This window comes from Furipterus horrens, unplaced genomic scaffold, assembly GCF_987537825.1.
Source record: "Furipterus horrens unplaced genomic scaffold, mFurHor1.1.pri manual_scaffold_2, whole genome shotgun sequence".
NCBI classification, from domain to species: domain Eukaryota; kingdom Metazoa; phylum Chordata; class Mammalia; order Chiroptera; family Furipteridae; genus Furipterus; species Furipterus horrens.
In genome coordinates, this window is record NW_028327172.1 from 4,242,049 (window position 1) to 4,261,140 (window position 19,092).

The 19,092-nt window shown below is 57.9% G+C and overlaps 1 protein-coding gene across 2 annotated transcripts; it reads right to left on the reverse strand.

Annotated features, from left to right (window-relative positions):
• Positions 1–5,137: 5,137 nt before the first annotated feature.
• CUNH11orf86 (chromosome unknown C11orf86 homolog) lies at positions 5,138–6,855 on the reverse strand. Of its 2 annotated transcripts, none has more exons than XM_090267438.1 (2): positions 6,506–6,855; positions 5,138–5,929 (listed from the first exon to the last, which is right to left on the reverse strand). In XM_090267438.1, the coding sequence occupies exons 1-2, from the start codon at positions 6,842–6,844 to the stop codon at positions 5,834–5,836; spliced, it is 435 nt and encodes a 144-aa protein (XP_090123564.1). In that variant the 5' UTR covers positions 6,845–6,855; the 3' UTR covers positions 5,138–5,833. The 2 variants fall into 2 exon arrangements, with proteins under 2 accessions (XP_090123564.1, XP_090123563.1); XM_090267437.1 differs by having other exon boundaries at positions 5,138–5,932.
• Positions 6,856–19,092: the final 12,237 nt, after the last annotated feature.

The following is a 19,092-nucleotide window of genomic DNA, read 5'->3' on the forward strand; positions in this document are numbered from 1 at the left end:
CTCCCTCTGCCCCGCATGCCCTCCCCTCTATTTCCATTGCGATGAACCGCACTCGGCTCTGCTACGCGCTCCTCAGGAAGCCTTCTCTGATGCCCACCCTGTGAGAGCTCACTGCACCCTTCTCTGGGCACCGCTGCTCCCTGAGCCAGCCAGGGAGTGCTGCTGCCTTAACGTGGCAGTCACTGCTGTGGACCCTCGTCCTCCCCTCCCAAGTCCGCACCTGAGCCGGGCTCTGAGAGCCTTGCTACATGTTGGTGGAATTGACTGCTTGTGCCTGGCCCTCTGAGAAGGGAGACATGGCCTGGCGGGGGGTGAGGACAGGGAGGGTGTGGTGACCGCCACAGTGGGGGTGGGGGTGGGGTGAGGAGAGAGGCTTCCTCCCACGCCCACTCCTGCACGGGCACTAACAGAGAGACCACCTCCCGGGAGGCCCCGGCGAGGCCGTGTGCTCTGCGGCTTGGCCCACCTTCCTGGAGCTTGACGCCCACGGGCCTGCCCAGGCCAGGGTAAGCCGAGGACACGCTGGGCTCTGTCAGGCTTCCCAGGGCTCTCATGGATGGCGCTCCCGGTGGCTGGCCCTGGGCACAGCCCCTGTGTGCCTTGGCTCATCTAGTCTCCAAGACGCCTCTGGCCAGGCGCTATTATTACACCCTCACTTCCCAGAGGAGGCTGCAAAGGCTCAGAAAGGGGATGTGCCCAGAGTCACACAGAGTCAACCCTGCGAGGAGAGAGTTATTATTTTTATTGAACAGATGGGGAAACCAAGGCACAGAGAGGTCAAGCGACTTGCCCAAGGCCAACCAGGTAGTGAGTGGCAGAGCCAGGGTTCTCACTTGGGCATTTGCCCAGAGATTTTACACACTTACCCTCCAGCCTGATGATGACAGTGACGAGGACGAGGGCCACGATGGTGTTCCCTCTCGGGACCCGACACTCTACAGTTTGCAAGGCTTTTGCACACTTGGCATCCTCTGCCTCTCAGCTCAGGGGAGACGCAAAGGTCACAATCCCCACTTCACAGAGGAGGAAAGGAAGAGCAGACGAGGGCGACGAGTTGCTCAGGGTCACTTAGCAAGTTAGTTGCAGGGCAGGGTTTGAGCCCCAGGTTTGACTCCCAGGCCAGGGCCTGCCTGGCCCCTCCGAGGGGCTGGGCTCACTGAGATGGGTGCTCCTGAGCCAAGGGGCTCTGGGCACCCAGTATAGGTGGAGCATCTGGGCAGGGAGGCAGGAGCTCCGGGGAGAGAGTCCAGCTTTGCTTCCGCCCGACTTTGCCGCAATCGCTCTGAGAGGCGCCAGGGGAGGCAATGTTCCCTGCTCGCCTGGTCGCTCTCCCCATTAGTGCAGCCAAGTGGCCCCGTTTCCGCTGCAGGATATTTTTTTCCACTACGTGCGGCCTCCTCCCTCCCATCGGTGTGGTGCCGGCCACATGGACCTGGGGAAGGTGTCTGGCCAAGCCCAGAGCGTCACTGGTTCAGGAGTTAGGCGTCCTGCTTAATCGGCCTCACCATGTGGCCCCGGTGAGCACTTACTCCATTTTGCTTCTTTGTCTGTCTGTCTCCCTTTCCATCAGGACTGTGAGCTCCTTGAGGGCAGAGTTCACATGGACAGTTCAGATAAGCACTGAGCTCCCACTTCCCGAAACATGTGTGGAGTGGCAGGCCGTGGCAGGGACGTTCAGCAGGGAGGCGCTAGGAGGTGGTGGTGGTTGGCGGGAGGGTCCCAGGCCCTTCCACCTCTTGGCTTTGGGACCTCAGGGCCTGGGAGAGGACTGGGAGGCTCTGCCCTCTGTGCTCTAGCAAAATAGAACAAAGAAGCATGACGCTGACTCAGCAAGGGGGGGTCTCTTTGTGACCCGTGGGCAGACATTGGCCTGAGGGTGGATAAGCTCAGCGCCCAGGGCCTTTGTGCTGTTCGGGTCCCTCTCTGCGTGGGCCACGCTGGCTGCCCACATCAGGCGTCCATGAGGAGTGACACCCCCGTGTCTCCGTGATGTCGGCCGTGTCCTCTGAGGTCTGCTTGCTCGCTGGCTCGGGAGCTGACCCACCCGGAAGCAGCCTGACGCCTGCTTCTTCTCCCCGTTCCGAGCGCAGCCCTGGCCCTGGCCCTGGCCCAACTCAGTGGGGTACTCAGGCCTTCTCCTGTCACCTCACCGTACCCACAGCTAGCAAAGCAAGGTTATCTTATGTCTTGGACAGATAAGGGCACTGAGGCCCCAAGGGTGTGAGTATGGGGTGGCAGTCACAGAGCCTGGCCTGAGGCTCAATGTCCTTCCCAGTGGCCTCTCCACCCCCCGAGAGGGAAGTTTTCACACACAGATGAAACCAGAACATGCAAGGCCTGAAGAGGGCACCCGTGGGGAGGCGGGGAGTCAGGGAGGAGGATCATTCACAGCAAGTATGTCCGGATCCTAAGCCAAGGGCACCTGGTGTGCCCTAGATCAGCGGCCCCCAACCTTTTTGGCCCCGGGGACCCGTTTCGTGGAAGACAATTCATCCACGGGCCGGGGTGCGGAGGATGGTTTCAGGACAATTTAAGCACATCACACTGAAGCTCACCTCCTGCTGTGTGGCCCATTACTGCGTCCGCATGGAGGAGGCTGGGGACCTCTGTCCTAGATTGTCTGAATGGTTTGTGCCTCCCAAACGCTCCCTGTCCGCTCTGGCCTCAAGGCCTCGCTCCACCTGAAAGACCTGCCCCTCCCTTGGCCTGCTCACTCCCACTCATCCTCTGAGTCTGGCTGCAGTGTGCTAGTGATTCAGCAACTGACCCCTGCGCACCTGCAGTGAGGCGGACGCTGTCCAAGGCACGCTGTCCGCAGGGGGCAAGAAGAGGGCTGTCCTGCCCCCTTGGAGTTTCTGGTCTCCCGAGGGAAACACATCAAATAAGCTGAGATAAGTGTGTGGCTGGAGCAACCCCAAATCAGTGGCTTAGCACAGTGACATCTATTTGCATTCCAATCACAGTCCAAATGGGTGGCCGGGGGTTCTGCTTCAGCGTCACTGCCATCCCCTAGCCTTGGATGGAGTCCCCTTGGACCCTTTGCTTCAGGCTGGCCAGTGAGGGGGGTGGTGGGCAAGAAGGTTTCATGACTCTGTCTGGGAGGTGTGCCTGTCACTGCTGCCCACATTGTACTGGGGAGAACTCGGGTACATGGCCACACCTGACTGCAAGGAAGGTTGGGACTTGCCTAGCTGGGACATCAGGTTTGGTGCCACACTCTGCCACACTCTGCCAGGTGGAATCATGAACACGCGGTGTGAGTTTCCTGGGGCTGCTGTAACATTTTCCTGAACTTGATGTCTTAAAACAAGTTCAGAAGTCTGAAACCAAGTGCTGGCAGGGCTGAGCTCCCTCTGGAGGTTCTAGGGGAGGATCCTTTCTGCCTCTTCCAGCTTCTGGGGACTGTCGGCCATCCTGGGCTTCCTGGGCTTGTGGCCACAGCACTCCAACCTCTGGCTTGGCCCTCTTCTGTGTCCTTTCCTTTGTGATTCTCTGTTATCAGGTTACTTGTCCTTGGGCTTAGGCCCCTCGCCCTGTAATCCAAGCTGAGGTCATCTCAAGAACCTTCATAATTATATCTGCAAGGACCTTTTTTTCCAAGTAGGGTGAAATTCACAGGTTCTAGGGATTAGAACATGGTGTCTGGGTGCCACCTTCCAACCCACTAGCAGGATCGCCTGGACTCGTCCCCAAGGCAGCTGCAAAGCCTCTTAGGGCCTAGCCCAGAGGTCTCAGACACTGTTTCCTGGTGTTCTATTGGCCAAAGCAGGTCCCAAGGCCCGCGTAGAATGCCTCTCTCAATGGGAGGTATGGTAAAGACACAATGAAAGATGGCGTGTGCCATTGGAATGGTGGCTTAGGCCATCTTTGGAAACACCTGTCAAAGTCTCTGTGTGCGTTTTGGTGAAACCTCTGCCAACGGTCCTGGACATGTGCTCCCTGGTGGTAGGGATGCTGCTGAGGCTGGGTCAAATTGTTCTGTCTGAGTAGAAGGCCCCTGCCCTGTGCCCTGTGGGCCTGGATCAGCTACCAACTCAGTGAATGACTTTGGGCCAGTCTCTTGTTCTCTTGGCAACCACATATTGAGCACCTACTACGCGCCAGGCTCGAGTGGGGCATGGGGTCCCAGTGGTGAGCAAGCTGGGTGCCCGTGGAAATTTCTGTTTTGTGATCGACAGAAACTTATAGCTGGACAAACTGATCACAGAGTGAGACATGTGGAAGAACAGCAGAGTGTTGGGCTGTGGAATTCCTGGGGACAAATAAATCAGGATGAACCTCCAGGGCAGAGACCTGGAGGATGAGAACTCCCATCCCATTCTGGCTCAGTTTCCTTCTCTGGATATGCAGAGGCTTTGTCAGAGCTCTGGACTCAAACTATCTTCCCTGGTGTCCTGGAATCCCTCAGAGACACCTCCAGGGGCTACTGCAGGAGGGTGCTGGGCAGGGGACACCTAAACCTTGTGGCTAATTGGGCTTGAAGCTTTTGGTCAGCTCCCACAGTCCAGGTTCCACGCCAGCATCCCAATCTCTGATCCCACTGGCTGTCTGGGACAAAAATGTCCCAGGACCCCCCGTGCTCCTCAATAGCCCTGCCAGGCTTCTGAGCTCTGGGGAAACAGGGAACCTCCTCTCAGTCTTGGACCTGCAGGTACTCCCGCCACCCCAGGACAGACCCGCACCAGGATGCTTACAGTCGTTCCTTTACCTTTAAACTTGGGTTTGCTTGAAGCAAAAGGATTCCAGGGACCCCCCATAAAGTACCAGTGTGCCTCAAAGAGCTCAGGCTCTTTGGGGTTAGCCACTCCCCTCTGGGCGGCCCTGGGTGAGCCCCTAACCCTCTATGAGCCTCAGAGTAAGCCTTGCTCTACAGGGCAGGGCACAAAGGCAAGATGCCCGTGACAGCCAGGTCCTCTGAAGCTGGCTGCAGTCAGCACACAGTGATGTGGCAATTGCTCTGAGGTCAAGAGAAGAGAGAAGTGGCAGGAAAGACCCAGCCTCCTAGGGAGCTAGGTCTGGGCAGGGTGACCTGCCCTTGGTGCCCCTGCCCTGCCATTCTGGAAGCTCTGGGCCGGGCCTGCCCCCAAAAGGGGTTGCTGAGAGAGGCTTAGGGGTGAGTTAGTCACTAGGCAAATCATTTACTTGATTTCAGCAAACTTTATTCCACCCCAGTGCTGGGGCCTGTGTGGCATGGGGCCAGGGATGCCAGGCAATCTTCTGGGCCTCAGTTTCCCCTCTGTCACATGGGGAGGGAAGGCTTCCCTGTTTTCTTCATCAGCATACTGTAAGGATCAAAGTGACAATATCCAGGCCCCAGACTAGCTCCTTGCCCTCAGGGGGCTGGCAGGCTGTGTGGGAGGCCATGCCCCACCCACCACCATCAGCTGGCAGGGAGGAAGGGCAGGAGGGACATGGTCCAATGACAAGGCCGGTTTGAGAGCCTCTCAGCCATGGTTCTGGCTTCCCTGAGCTCTGTCCTGAAAGTTTACGACCAGTCTTGTGTGGGGACCAGCGGTGTCGACACCCTCACTTCTGAGCAGGCTTCTAAGACCCTCTTCATACATGTCACTGTCCAGGGGGACCCCATGACATCCTCCAGAGGGCAGAATCTACCAGGAGGCAGAGCTGTGCTCCCTTCTTCTCAGCCATGTTGGGGTCTTAGCTGCGAGAGGGCCACGGAGAGGGAGGCCAGAGCAGAGGGCAACACAAGGCCCTCAGTTTAGCTGGTGGCAGAGGCCTCAGGGCCACGTAAGGCAAGTCCACAAAGAGGTAGGTCGGCAGATGTGGCCGTCTCATCCGAGCTCAGCAGGGACCACCATGGCTTCTAGCATCCTTAACTGCTGGTGCCCAGAGGGGGCTGCGGGGAGGTTGGCCGGCTCAGGGTCACACTGGGGAAGCTGGCAACGAAGCTCTCCCACCTTCTCCTCACCTGCTGGGAGACAGGAGTGGGGAAATCAGGTCACACAGGTCTGAAGGCAGATGGTGGACTCCAGGTGTTGTTCCACCTACAGCCACGAGGTGGTGGTAGACCCCAGAGACAGAAGCACTAGGGATCCTTTCTTCTACAGGAGGAGGCAGGGGCCTGAGGAGGGCAGCTCCCACCACGAGGGGCTGGATCCCCCCTTTCCAGGGTAAGGGGAACACAGGATATAACCCTGGGAAGTTGTTCTGGCTGATCTCCTTGCCTCCAGGAAGATCCACCCATCAAACACGCCGCCAGATGAATCATCTTAAAACAGCTCTGACTACATTACGGACTTGCTGTAAAACCTTCCGTGACTCCCCAGTGCCTCTGGGACAGATTCCAAATGCTGTCAGGGCCCTCTGAAATATGGTTCCTGGATACCTTTCTCTCCAGCCTCATCTCCCAAAAAAGCTCTGTTGTCTTCTAGGTCCTTGGCCCTCCCTGTAGGCTTCTACCCCGGAGCCTTGGCTGCCCTTGGTCCCTCTCTGGGTGTCCCCACCCTCTCCCTGTAGCATGCACTCATCCAGCCATCAGTCAAACCTGTTGGTATTGCCTCATCCACCGCCGGCTGCCTCCTCGCTGAGCCTGGATCAGCTCTTCTGTGTCCCCTAGGCCTCCCGGCTGCTGCTCCTGATCAGGGGAGTCCAGCCTTTCTGGGACTCCATCTGAGGCTCTGGACTTCCCACGATCCTGTCTGAGGCTCAGCGCGCGACGCAGCTGGCCCCCCGCTGGCTTCCCCCAGGGCTCCTGGAGCTTGCCATAGGAGCGCTGTGGTCCTCGCAAGGACTGGCTGCGGAGCCCCGTCCCCATGGTTCCAGAGGCTGCTCCAGGACCTTGGCAAGTCACTGGCCACTGAGGAGGCCTAGTGCCTCCACTCATCTGACGGGCACTCACTTGGGGGCAAAGGTTGGTGCTGCTGAGGTGGCCATCATAAACCAAAGGGCAGGCCACAGGGGCCAAGCATCCCTGAGTCACCTCCTTGGGCAAAGAGTGCAGGCCTCTCCTTCCCATCCCTCCACCTCCAGGCAGCCTTCCCTGACCACATCATCCCTGAGGAGCTTGGCCTCCCCTGAACTCCTGCAGCCCCGGCTGTCCAAACTTGTTCTGTTGACACTGAGAACAGACTCAAGAGCAACACAGAGATGAACTTTAAGAAACAGGAGAGCTCCAACCTAGAATAATCAAAACATGGAGACAGAAAGTGGCATGGTGCTTGCCAGGGGCTGTGGGGAAGGGAGAATTGTTTAATGACTAAAGAACCTTTGTCTGGCAGGATGAAAATGTTCTGGGGATTGGTGGCATGACAGTGTGGGTGTAACACTACTGAATCGTACACAAAAATGGCTAAGATGGTAAATTGCATGTTTTTGTATATTTCACTATAATAACAAATTTTAAAAAAAGAAACAGGACAGCTCTAGGTTGGGAGTCAGGAGACCTGGATTTTTGCCAGGCCTAACTCTGCTCCTAATTTTCCAGCAGAGATCAGGGTCAGGAGCTCAGGTTCTGGGGACCAGCTGCCTCTGGGGAGATTGCAGCTTCACTATTGCAGCCGGGCCACCTTGGGCAACTTCTCCCAATTTCCTCGTCTGTAACAGGAACAAATAACTCAGAGGATTACGGTGAGGATGTGTAGATGTAGATCTCTGTCTTCGTGTCCTTTCGGGCTGTGACCTTGGACCAACCATTGTCCTTTGGATGCCCATCAAAGCCTTCTAGTGAAGGATGACCTTTGTTCCTTAAACCATAACATAAATACTTGTGTTAGTGATGGCCAGGATGAATATCAACCTGGTGACAGTTCCACTGGGGCCACTGCATTCTTTGTCGCTTTGTCTTGTCAATCAGCAGTACCTGTTGCATATTATTAAAAGCAGCACAGCAACCAGGAGTCGTTAGCTGAGAATAATTTGCTCAAAACTCCTGGGCCTGCTTTCTGCTCAGCCCCATTGCCGGAAAGTAAATGGCCCTATAATAAACTGTTGTGGTCTATGAAGTTACTTCCTTTGCCTTTCGGTCTGAAGATACTTTCTCCTTACAGTGGTCATTCCACCTTTGCCCCACCGTTGGACAGCATTGAGTATGGTAACGCACCACCCAGGGCCTGGTGCTTAGCGGGTGCTCTGCACAAGTGAGTTTGTGACATTCGTTATCCCAGGCAGACTCCTTCCCCTCTCAGTTGATCTTGTCATCAGTAAAACAGCTTGTTGTGAAAATCAAATGAAATCATGAATGCGATGCTCTAAACGCAAGACTACCACTAGCCTCCCTCCTCCAAAGACGAGGCCAAGGGAAAAGGACTTCGGCTGTCCTGCAGGTCCTCCGAGTCATAGACGTGAGGGCTGAGAGGGAGCTCACACACCCAGCCCACACTTCTTTTTGTCTTAACTGCTATTGTCTGAGCACCTTTCTTGGTTCCTCCATGAATTTCCTTTAAATATAATGACAGTCGATGAGGGGGGTGTTCTCATCCCTCCTTTATAGATCAGGAAACTGAGCCTCGGAGAGAGTCAGTACCTGGCCAGAGTGTGTGCCCGGCATGTGGCAGTGCCGGGAACCCTGCCTGGGTCAGCCTGGCCTCAGAGCCAACGCTCTGCTCTCCTGCCTGTGTTGGTGGCAAGGGCAGGACCTGATGCTGGGCCCACACCTCCTCTGTGTTTGGCTGCTGCACAGGGCACCCCTGTCTGGGGTCAGAGAAGGGCTGGCTGCAGAGGTTGGCTCACCTCAGACTTCTCCCTGAGCCTGACCTGGCTGTTTCCTCTTTCAGGTGCAAGGCCTTCCTGGGTGAAGGGGCCCTTAATGTCCACCAGGCTCAGGTCCCAGACAGAGGAGCTAAGACAGGGCCGTTGTGAAGAGGAGAATGGAAGGGCAGGGCCTGGCCTTCTGTCCCCGCCCATCCCAAAGGTGAACTGAGAGCCACACCCAGGCCTCTGTGTTCCAACCCTCACCACTCCCCTAAGGGCTAACCCACCGGCCTCCCCTGACCCTGGTTAAAAAGCAACAAAACCATTACACAATCTCCAAGCCCTCACCTCAGCATAGCCAGCCCAAATCCCCTCCCACCAGAGTCAGGGCAGGGAGGGGCTCGCTGACTCACAAACCCCTAAGATGCCTTGGGGGTGAATCACTTGCTCCTCCCATGGAGCATGTAGCTGCTGAACACTCTCTTGCTGTTATAGACAGCGGACCTGTCCCTGAGCAGGACCTGTCCCTGTCCTTTTCGCTGGTCGACATGAGTCATCTCTGATCAGACTGGAGCTTTCTGAGGGCAGAGGGCAGGGCTCACTGCTAGGTTCTGTGTCACTTTTGTGCATGTTTAGGAAAGTCGCCTCTGGCCAGACGCACCCCCAGCACACAGTGGGGAGCGCTGAAGGGCTCTCCGTGGGAGGACAGAGACCTCCCTCCAGCACATGTCCAGAGCACACGGCCCGGAGCACTGCCCACGGGGCTCCAGCCCCTCGCCCCCCAGGGTGCTTGCATGCCCCCCCCCCCCCCCGGCTTCACCGGGACCCACCACCTTCCACATGGTGGGAACTGGGCTCCACGTGGCATGTGGACCGTGACTCCAGTGCCCAGCAAGGTCCTCTTTGCTGTGAAAGACGCCCACGAAGCCCCGGATGTCCCCCCCCCGGTCCCAGAGGTGCGGGCTCCATGGAGGGAAAGGCATTGCGGGGTGGGTTTTGGTTGTTCTTGACTTTCACGCCGAGACGCGGCCTGCGGGGAGCAGCTGCCGTGCTCAGTGAGGGACAGTTGGGCAAGAACCCTGACCCGCCCCGGTCTTACACTAACCCTGCCCTTTCCTGAGGCTGGGGTGGCTGTGGGTGGGGGCTTCTGCCATGAGAGGCACCCTCACCTCTGGAAGCACTTTCCAGAAGGTCCGTCAGTGACTGGGAGCCACAGCTCCCCCACTGTCCTGAGGAAAATGGGGTGTGTGTGTGAAGGAAGAGGAGGAATTTTGACTGGAAATTCCAGCTCAGAGAGCCTCCCAATGAGCCATGGGCTTGCGTGAGGTCCTTCCATCGGTTTGTGGTGTCTGGCATCAGCCAGGATGCCACACTGAGGCCCAGTCCCCCCTCAGCAGTGTCAGGACAGGAAAACCAACTCACAAGCACACAAGCACCCCGAGAAACAAAGCCCCTGGCTTCTCCGTGCCCTGCTAGGCCATCCTGCCTTTCTTCCATGAGGTTCTTCGAGGCTCAAAAGAGGCTGCCTGACGGCTATGGAAGGGGGCCCTGCCTCTTTCCTCTGGGCACTTCCCACTTGCCACATTGAGTTCCCTGTGTCCCGCGCCCTCTCTGCCTCTGTGGAAGGGCCGTGACATCCTGGGGTCTTCTCCCAAGAATGTGGCAGCCTTGGGAACACTGCACTCCAGGCTCTTGCAGGGGACTAGACTTTCATTCCTTCAGGAGGGCTCCACCTTCGTGAACCAATGACCTCCTAGCAGCCCCATGTCCTGACACACCACGTGCGCGCTGGATTACACTCCTCGAGTGGTGTCTAGTCGAGGCCCTCAGTTCCAGCTGCAGCAGGGGTCCGGCGGGCCTGCAGGCAGAGGGCTGGAGAGGGGCCTAGTCCCACTGGGAGTGTGAGAGCCTGCACCCACCAGGTCCAAACCCAGTCTTAGGCTTGCCGCTTGCAAGTATTAATCTATTTCTACCGTTTAACATTTACTTATTTTATCTCAGTGTGTCCAGTATATTGTGATAAACTGTGCTAGTGGACACATCAGAATCAGTAGACCCTGAGGCTTCCGCTTCACGGATCCTCACTGGGGGTGCCCAGCTGGGGGAGATGAAGGCACTGGGTGGGGGCAGATCTTAGGGGAGCTGCCGAACAACTCTGCCTTGTTCCTTCCCTTTCCAGAGAGAGAAACCCCAGAAAAATGAGATGACAATGAGCATGAGGAAGAGGTGCCTGGATGGGTAATTTATGTTTCTGTTTTCCCTATTTTAGGGTCCATTTTACTAATGTGTATTTTCAATAGGAAATGCTCTGCTGTCATCTTGTTGGCAGAGTGGGAATAACATCTGGCTGGAGGGAACCAGAAAGTGCCCTTTTTGTGCTCTCATCAACTGTGCCACCAGTGAGTACCACCTGAGTGTGTCGTCATGAAAAGCAATTCTCCGAAGCCATCTGGTGTGCACCCTGTAAAGAACACCTGAGCGGAGCTCAGGGGGAAAGCTCTTATCTTCTGCCATCTAGTGTTGAACTAGGGAATAACGGCTGCACGTCAGCCATGAATAGCACTTCTCTGTTGTCACCTGGCGTGCAAATCAGCGATCACTAGTGAAGGTCATCAAAGCCTCACTGCTCTGTTGCCATCTAGTGTGCAAGCGATGAATAACACCCGAGTGTACTTGATCATAAAGTTTCTCTCAGCTGCCATCTAGTGTGAATTTCATTAATATCAAATGACTTTGCTACCAAGAAAACCGGTCTTCTTTGCTGCTTAATATTGTTCGCCTTGGGAATGAATCCTGAGTGCAGGTCATAAAGAAAAGCACTTTTCTGGTGCCACCTAGTGTGGATATTAGAAATAAAATAGTGAAGGTAACCAGGAAACACACGACTTTGCTGCCATTCGGTGTGCATCATGGCATCCAGACCCCTCAAGATAACAAAAAGTTACTCAGCCCTGATAGCTGACTGGCCCGTGCAGGTCTTGGGCACGTTCACTGTGCTCATCGTGGCCTGTGCCTTGACTGGAGTATTAGTGACAGCGCTCCCTGGCATCTCTGATCTACGGCTGGGTTTTGAAGCAAGAGGGTCTACAATAGGCCAAAGACTGGTCCTGTGGAATGGCTCAGTGAAAAACACTGAATACAAAGGAACATTAACCAACTGTCTCTTTAAATACGCAGAAAAGCAAACCAAAAACCATGGGGATGATACAGTCAGATGACCATTATGAAAGAAAAAAAGAGAAATTGACTAAAACTTCCACAAACGCAGCTTTTCCTGTGACTTTCCAAGCCACTAACTAACACTTAAAGAGAAGAGAATTAACTCAATTGGGACATCTTAGGTTTTCGTTCTTTAGGTTAAGAACCAGATGTCCCTGTGGACATAAACTTTAATGAAAGTATATGAGCAGGTGATACAATACAGAGGCTGGTTGAACAGAAGTGACATCTGAAACCACGGCCTTAGAAGATGGACCAAGAAGCTGAAAGAAGGGTTGTTGCATTTTTAATTTTTTTATTGATTGATTTTTTGTGAGAAACATAAATGTTTATGCATTTATTGGTTGTTTCTTGTATGTGCCCTGACCAGAGATCAAATCTGCAACCTTGGCATATGGGGACGATGCTCTAACCAACTGAGTAACACAGTCAGGACAAGAGAGATTATTTTTATTTATTTTTTAAAATATTTTTTATTTATTTTTAGAGAGAGGGGAAGACAGGGAGAAAGAGAGGGAAAGAAACATTGCTGTACAAGAGAAACTTCAATCTGGGTGCCTCTCACCTGTACCATGACAGGGGATTGAACCTGCAACCCAGGCATGTGCCCTGACTGGGACTCAAACCAGTGACCTTTTGTTTTGCTGGGTGACACTGAATCAACTGAGCCACACCAGTCAGGGCAAGAGAGGGGTGTGTCTGTGTGTGTGTGTTTAACGATAGAAAGTTAAATCAAGACCAATCCTGCCTACTGTGTGTGCACTGGTGTCGGGCAGGGAGGTGCCTGTAACAGAAGAGCAGCCTAATTCTGGGGACTAATGAGGAAAGTTTAGTTGGTGTGGCATCCAGGAAGCAGAGAACTTCAAGGAGAGGAGATGATCAGCTATAACAGCGGTTCTCAGTCTGTGGGTCACGACCCCTCTGGGGGTCAAACGACCCTTTCACAGGGGTCGCCTAAGACCATCGGAAAACACATATATAATTACATATTGTTTTTGTGATTAATCACTATGTTTTATTATGGCTGGGGGTCACAACATGAGGAAGTGTGTTAAAGGGTCGCGGCGTTAGGAAGGTGCAGAACCGCTGAGCTATAATGACCACTACAGGGAGATGAGGACAAGCGGCCTGTGGAGATGCTGCCACGGTGCGGTTTTCGTTGAGTGACAAGTACAGACAACGGCTTACACCGAGTTAATTAGAGGATGTGTTGTGAAGAAGTGAAGACATTTAAGAATAGGGTCATTTCCAAAGTGGGAAATCTGGTGGTGGAATACAAATGGACAATAAACTGAGAAGATGGTCAAAAGAAAGACGCTACTTCAGTGAGTGAGAGGTGAACATGCTGTGAACCCGAGAAGAAGAGCTGGTACTGAGCACACACACGGAGAGGAGGCGACGCGCTGGCCGAAGTGCCTGCGGAGGGAAAGGCGATGAGAGCCAAACCGGGAAGAGTCTGTTACTCCCGAAGAGAAGATAGTGGGATAGAGTACGAGCTCAGTTTACCTTCTAACAAAGGACAGCGAACCATACGACTGCCGTCTCCCCGGCCAGCACGCAGCCCCACAGTGAAGTCTCGGGCGGAGAGAGGAAGGGAATGGATTTTAAAAGTTTAATCTTTATTGTATTTTTTCTCCATTACCGTTAGTGCCCTTATATCCCCTCCCCCAGCAACCAGCGTGCTGTGTCCCTGTGCGTGGGAACGGATTCCACTGCTGTCGTGAAAGGCGGCGTGGAGGCCGCACACAGCCCTGTGGGCAGCTCCCCACGGTGGGGGCGGGGGGGGACACTCGAGGCGCTGGCCGTGCCCAGGCCACACCCAAGAGCTGGAAACCTGGACAGAGAAGGAGGCCCTCAGGCCACCTTTGCTCCATGGAGCCTGGTGCTCCCCTGGGCCCCTCCGAACCGTCCCCCAGCCTGGGACCGGGACAGTCCGGAGGTTGGCCGGGAGGCCCTCCCACGTGCGCCGCTGTGCCGCCTCCTTCCCGCGCCCGGCTCCGCTCACCGCGCGGCCCTGCTGCCCTGCCGAGCGCAGGCGGCCTCTGCCCGAGCCGGGGGCCTGCGGGTGACGCGCGCGGCTGCGTGGAGCCGGGCGGGGCGCAGGTGCCAGGCCGCTGGGGCACCGACGCTCCGCGCGCAGCTGCCCGAGGCGTCTGAGTCAGTCCACGGGGAAGACCGGCGCACGCGAAGTTCTCGGGGAACGCAGTCGCCCCTCGGACCTCGGTCCCTGGAGGCGGGCGGGGCTCGGAGGTCCCGGCCGGCGGGCTCCGTGTGATTGAGCCACGCGAGGGTCCCCGCCGCCCCGCGCCCCGGGCCAGCCCCGCTCCAGAGCTCAGACGCCCTGCGCGTCGCCATGCGTGTCCCTGGAAAGGTGGTTTTGTGTCCCTTGGCTGTGCACTGCAAACAGATCCCTCTTGTTTTTCTGGATAAAACACGTTTTAGCCGTGTATCCCGGCTCAGTGTTCTCTCCTCTCTGCTCGTTAAAACTAACCCTTCCCAATGACTTGCCTCCCACGGGAGCAAACAGAGCATCTCTGGAGAGACTCTGAAGGAGTTCCTACCTGAGTTTAAAAACAGTGTCGCAGGACGGCCGCGGAGCTGGTACCGACGGGTTTGCTGCTGTCGCCGGGCCTCTCAGCTGCCCCCCCCCCCCCTTTATATTTTGTCCAACCGCGTCCGGCCGCGGAGCCAAGTGAGAAGCGCGCTCAGGAGTCACCTGCGAGCCAGGCACGGGCCGTCCCTCCGCGCAGGTGGGCGGGACACGGGGGCGCCCACGGCAGCCTGGGGCCCGAGGGTCTCTGGGCTTGCAGGGCGCGCAGGGCACGAGGCGCAGGACCCCGGCGACGCGGCGGAGGGCGGAGGGCGCCGGGAAGTCAGGGAAGGGGAGCAGAACAGGAGGATCCCGTGTCCCCCCTTTCCTGCGCCCCATCGGGACGGTGGGGTGACGGATGCCACAAAACGAAACCCCGCGGGGGCAGGCGCAGCAGTCCCTAGTTTCCCCGTCTCGCGGCGAGCGTTTCCTGCCTTCCGCCCCCAGGCTCACTACCGACCCCGCGCGGAGGGGGCGGGGGGCGGAACACGGAGGCGCTGGAGGCGCGCAGGCGCAGCGTCGCGTCGGCGCACGTGCGTCCACCCGGCCCCCGGCCCCGCCCCTTCCGGCGCGGGCACAGGAAGCTGAGCGCGGCCCACGATGCCCTGCGGCAAGCGCCGCTGCGCCTGCTGCGCTGACACGACGCGGAAGGGAGCCCGTGGGCAGCACAGTCACCGGAGGCCCGCGCCGCGGACCCCGCCCTGCTCCCCTCGCTGCTCCGAGGGCCCGGCGCCCGGGTCACGCATCGAGGTCACGGAGCGGACCGCAGGCACAGGAGGCCGCGGGGTCCGCCCGCACCGCAGGCGCGCGTGCGCCGAGCACCTGTCGCCCTGCAGGGCCGTTGACACCCGCCAGCCCGGCCTGGGACTCACAGACCCGCACGAGCCTCACACGGCAGGTAAGGGGGGTCCACACTCGGCGGGCAGTTTCCAGCGTGGAGCCCACAAAACTGAGTCCGTTTGGACCCGTGGGCGGGAGAAGACTTAGAGATGGGCGGCCGGTAACGTGGGTGCGGGAGTCCGCCGGAGCCCCAGACGGGGCGTGGCAGGTCCCCAGGGTGCTGTCTCCACTGCCCGCCGCCGCGCTGCAGAGGAGCCCGATTCCAGGGCCGTGGACGAGCCGCCCCCTTCGGAAGGGGTCGCTGAGACGCACCCGTGTGAGGGGTCTTCTGCCCCCAGAGGGCGTCCCGTGTTCCTCAGCCCCCGCGCCGTGGGGCACGCCCGCTGGTGCGACAGCCCCTGGGACCGAGCCGGCCTGGGCCCGCCGGCTCCCTGGTCTCGGGGGCGGAGCAGGCGCTCCAGGCTGACCCTGCTTGGCCTTTCCTGCGGGGCTGCTGGGAGCCGGCCCCTGAGCCCCTCGGGGCCTCACCCCTTCGTCTGTGGGATGGGGGTGTCAGTAATCGCGCATCTCCTACGAGTGTGGTGCGAACACAGGCGCGGAGTGCGTTTGCCGCGCTTAGCGCGTCCCGGCGCGTGGTGTTCGCTGACCCGGAGCTGCTGGGGCGAGGCAGGTGCTCAGCCTGTGACCCAAAGCAGAGGGACAGGGTGCGTGGGACGGAGCTCCAGGGAGAGGCTCCAGCTGCGTTACGGAGCTGGCCACGGAGGGAAGCAGAGTGAGTTCTTCCTCGGAGGGGTGTCCCGGCCCACGGGAGGCAGCACGAGTGACAGGGAGACCACCGGTCAGCTGAGGACGGGCCGCCAGGACCTCTAAGCGCCTCCCTGCCAGAGGCCTAGGAGACACCGGGCCGTGGTCTCCCAGGAGCTTTGAAACAGATACATTGGACTCAGTCCTCCCCCCACCCCCACCCCACGGGGAAACCCACTGTTAGGGCTTGAGTTGTTTCTGTCCCCCCACATTCAGGTGAAACCCTGACCCCTAGGACCTCAGGATGTGCCCACCTTTAGAAACAGGGCCGTTGCAGGTGTGGTCAGTTAGGATGCGGTCACACCGGGGAAGGGCCCCTAATTCACTGAGACAGGTGTCCTTACAAAAGAAGCAGATGAGGACACAGACATGTGCACAGGGAGGGCTCCATGTCCACATGAAGGCAGGGATCGGGGTGCTGTGTCTATAAGCCAAGGAACTCCAAGGGAGCCGGGAGGGGCTGGAGCGGAGCGTCCCTCGGCCTCAGAGGGCGCAGCCCTGCGGGTGCCTGAGCCTCAAAGCGCCAGCCTCCAGGGCTGAGACCGCCTCTGCGTGTGAGTCCCCAGCGTGAGGTGCTTTGTCCCAGCAGCCTGAGCAGAACAAAGTGTCACCTCAGAGCTGCTTTCCTTGCCAGCAGCAGGACAACCACGTTATCTTCTCTGTGGGCGATGGCCGACTCTGCCACCTTGTGCCTGATGCGCGCAGGTGCCCGGCAGCCCGGGGCTGCTGCTGCGGGCAGCGCCGTTCTCAGAGTGTTCGGACGCGGGGTAGCTGCCTCTCCAGGCCCCGGTGCTCTGGGCCCAGGGAGCTCCGGCTCCCGGGCAGCTTCAGTCACTGCCGCGCAGCAGGAGCGCGGCCTGTCCCGGCCAGCGGCCTCTGCCCCTCTGCTCAGACAAACGCACCCGCGGGCCACAGGACACGCGGAGGAAGTGGAGACCAGGCTCCCCGGCTGGCCAGGAAGCCCGGAAAGGCCCCGGCTCCGCCAGCCTCCCGATGAGCAGCTTTGAGAACGGCGCTGCCCTGCAGCCAATGGTTGAATTCAGGCCCCTGGGGCTTGTTCCGGTGCCCCCAGTGTGGAGGCCGAACGCATCCTTGAAAAGCAGAGCCTGTGCCTAGCGTCCTGCTTCTGAGCTGCAGGGAGCACTCTGAGGACGAGGGGCCAGAAACTAGGGCTCCCACGTCAGTTTCCTAACCACCCTTCAGGCCAGCGCCATCTTCCCCAGCACTGACGGCGCATCAGGTGCCGTGACAGGCACTTCGTGGTGCTGAGCCTTCCACGCTGTCGGTTCTAGGAGGAGGTCCCTTTCATCGTCCCATCTCATGCACGAGGGAGCTGAGCATGGAGGGGTTAAGGAACTCGCCCAGGGCCAAAGTGCTGGAAACCACGTGCTGAAGCTTCCACCTTGGGGTGCGCCCCTGGGGAAGGCCTCGGGCAGACAGCCGGCAGAGCAGGACTGGTGGAGGCCCCTGTGGAGCGAGGGACAAGGTCGAGGGTCTGCTCCAGGCCTTGTGTCCCTGACTCTGCTGCCCAGCAGATCGCAAAGTCGTACCGGGGGGAGCTGAATGGGGCCTTGACATTCGTATGGTCCCCATTTCTCTCACAAAGAGGCCGAGGGCCAGGGAGGTGAAGGGACTGTCCCCAAATCCCAGCGCAAATCAGTGGCAGAGCCAGGCCAGGAGCAGATGTCTTGGTTTACAGCCCAGTGGCCTTTGTTATGACCACGTTCTGGCTCAACAAGAGGAGTCATTTTCTTCCACAGCCTGAGAGAGTCTTTCAGGATGAGAAGCCCTTTCCTGTCCCCCAGGTCGTGGCGCGCGGGCTGCCCTGTCCCCCAGGTCGTGGCGCGCGGGCTGTCCTGTCCCCCAGGTCGTGGCGCGTGGGCTGTCCTGTCCCCCAGGTCGTGGCGCGTGGGCTGTCCTGTCCCCCAGGTTGTGGCGCGTGGGCTGTCCTGTCCCCCAGGTCGTGGCGCGTGGGCTGTCCTGTCCCCCAGGTCGTGGCGCGTGGGCTGCCTGTGCCTCCGCAGACCTCCCACGGGAGTTTGAAAAGTGGGGACGTGGGCTAGGTACGGTGACTCCCGGCGGGGACAGGCGCCCCTCCCCGCCCCCGCTGCTGCCCTGGTGTAGGAGGAGGTCCTGCACGTGAACTGTGGGCAAGAATTAGCCCACACAGCCCGCTCAGATGGTTAGCTTTGGGGAGGGAGCAGACTGCAGTTAGATCCTGCTCTTCAGCCAAGACTCAGATTAGTCCCAGGCGCTCAGAGAATTCGATGGAAGGCACAGGGCCGTCAACAAGGAAACTTCCAAGGGGCTGCGGCTGGGGGGCGGCCCGGCAGGTGCAGGTGCCCAGCCAGCGAGGGAGGTCGCGAAGGAAAGGTGGGCTGGGGGCGCGTACACAACGCTGCTCCACACGCAAAGACACCCCGAGCGCAGAGGACCAATCACAGAATGTTTGCAGCACACACAGTAGGGCTACCAGTGCCCACGGCTGAAGAGCTCTCACAAAGCAGTGCAAAGTGAAAAAGAGCAAAAATGTCAAGGAATGTGAAGACGTTTTCACAGAAAAACAGAAATGGATAATGTACACAGGGGAGCAGCAAAGGTAGCTAGAAACCGAATAGTATTTAAACCAACAAAATATCATTTCAGCTGTCATGCCTCGCAAATATCCTGAAAATTAGTTTCTTTCAGGGATGTGATTTTGATCACATGCGCACAGTGCTATAAACCAGTGCGACTTTGCTGGCGAAGGAAATGACAACGTGTATAAAAAATGTTAAATACACGCCTGCTCTGTGAAAGGGTCAGGCTTAGGGTTAGGGGGCAGGGGTCGGGGTTGGAGTTAGGGGGTCGGGGTTAGGGTTTTAGGGTGAGAGTGAGGGTTTTAGGGTCAGAGCAAGGGTTTTATGTGTACCCTTCAGATAAAAAATTGAGTCTTTCACGCAGGAAACATAGGAAACCACTAAAAAGACAAAAGAAAAATAGCTTTATTT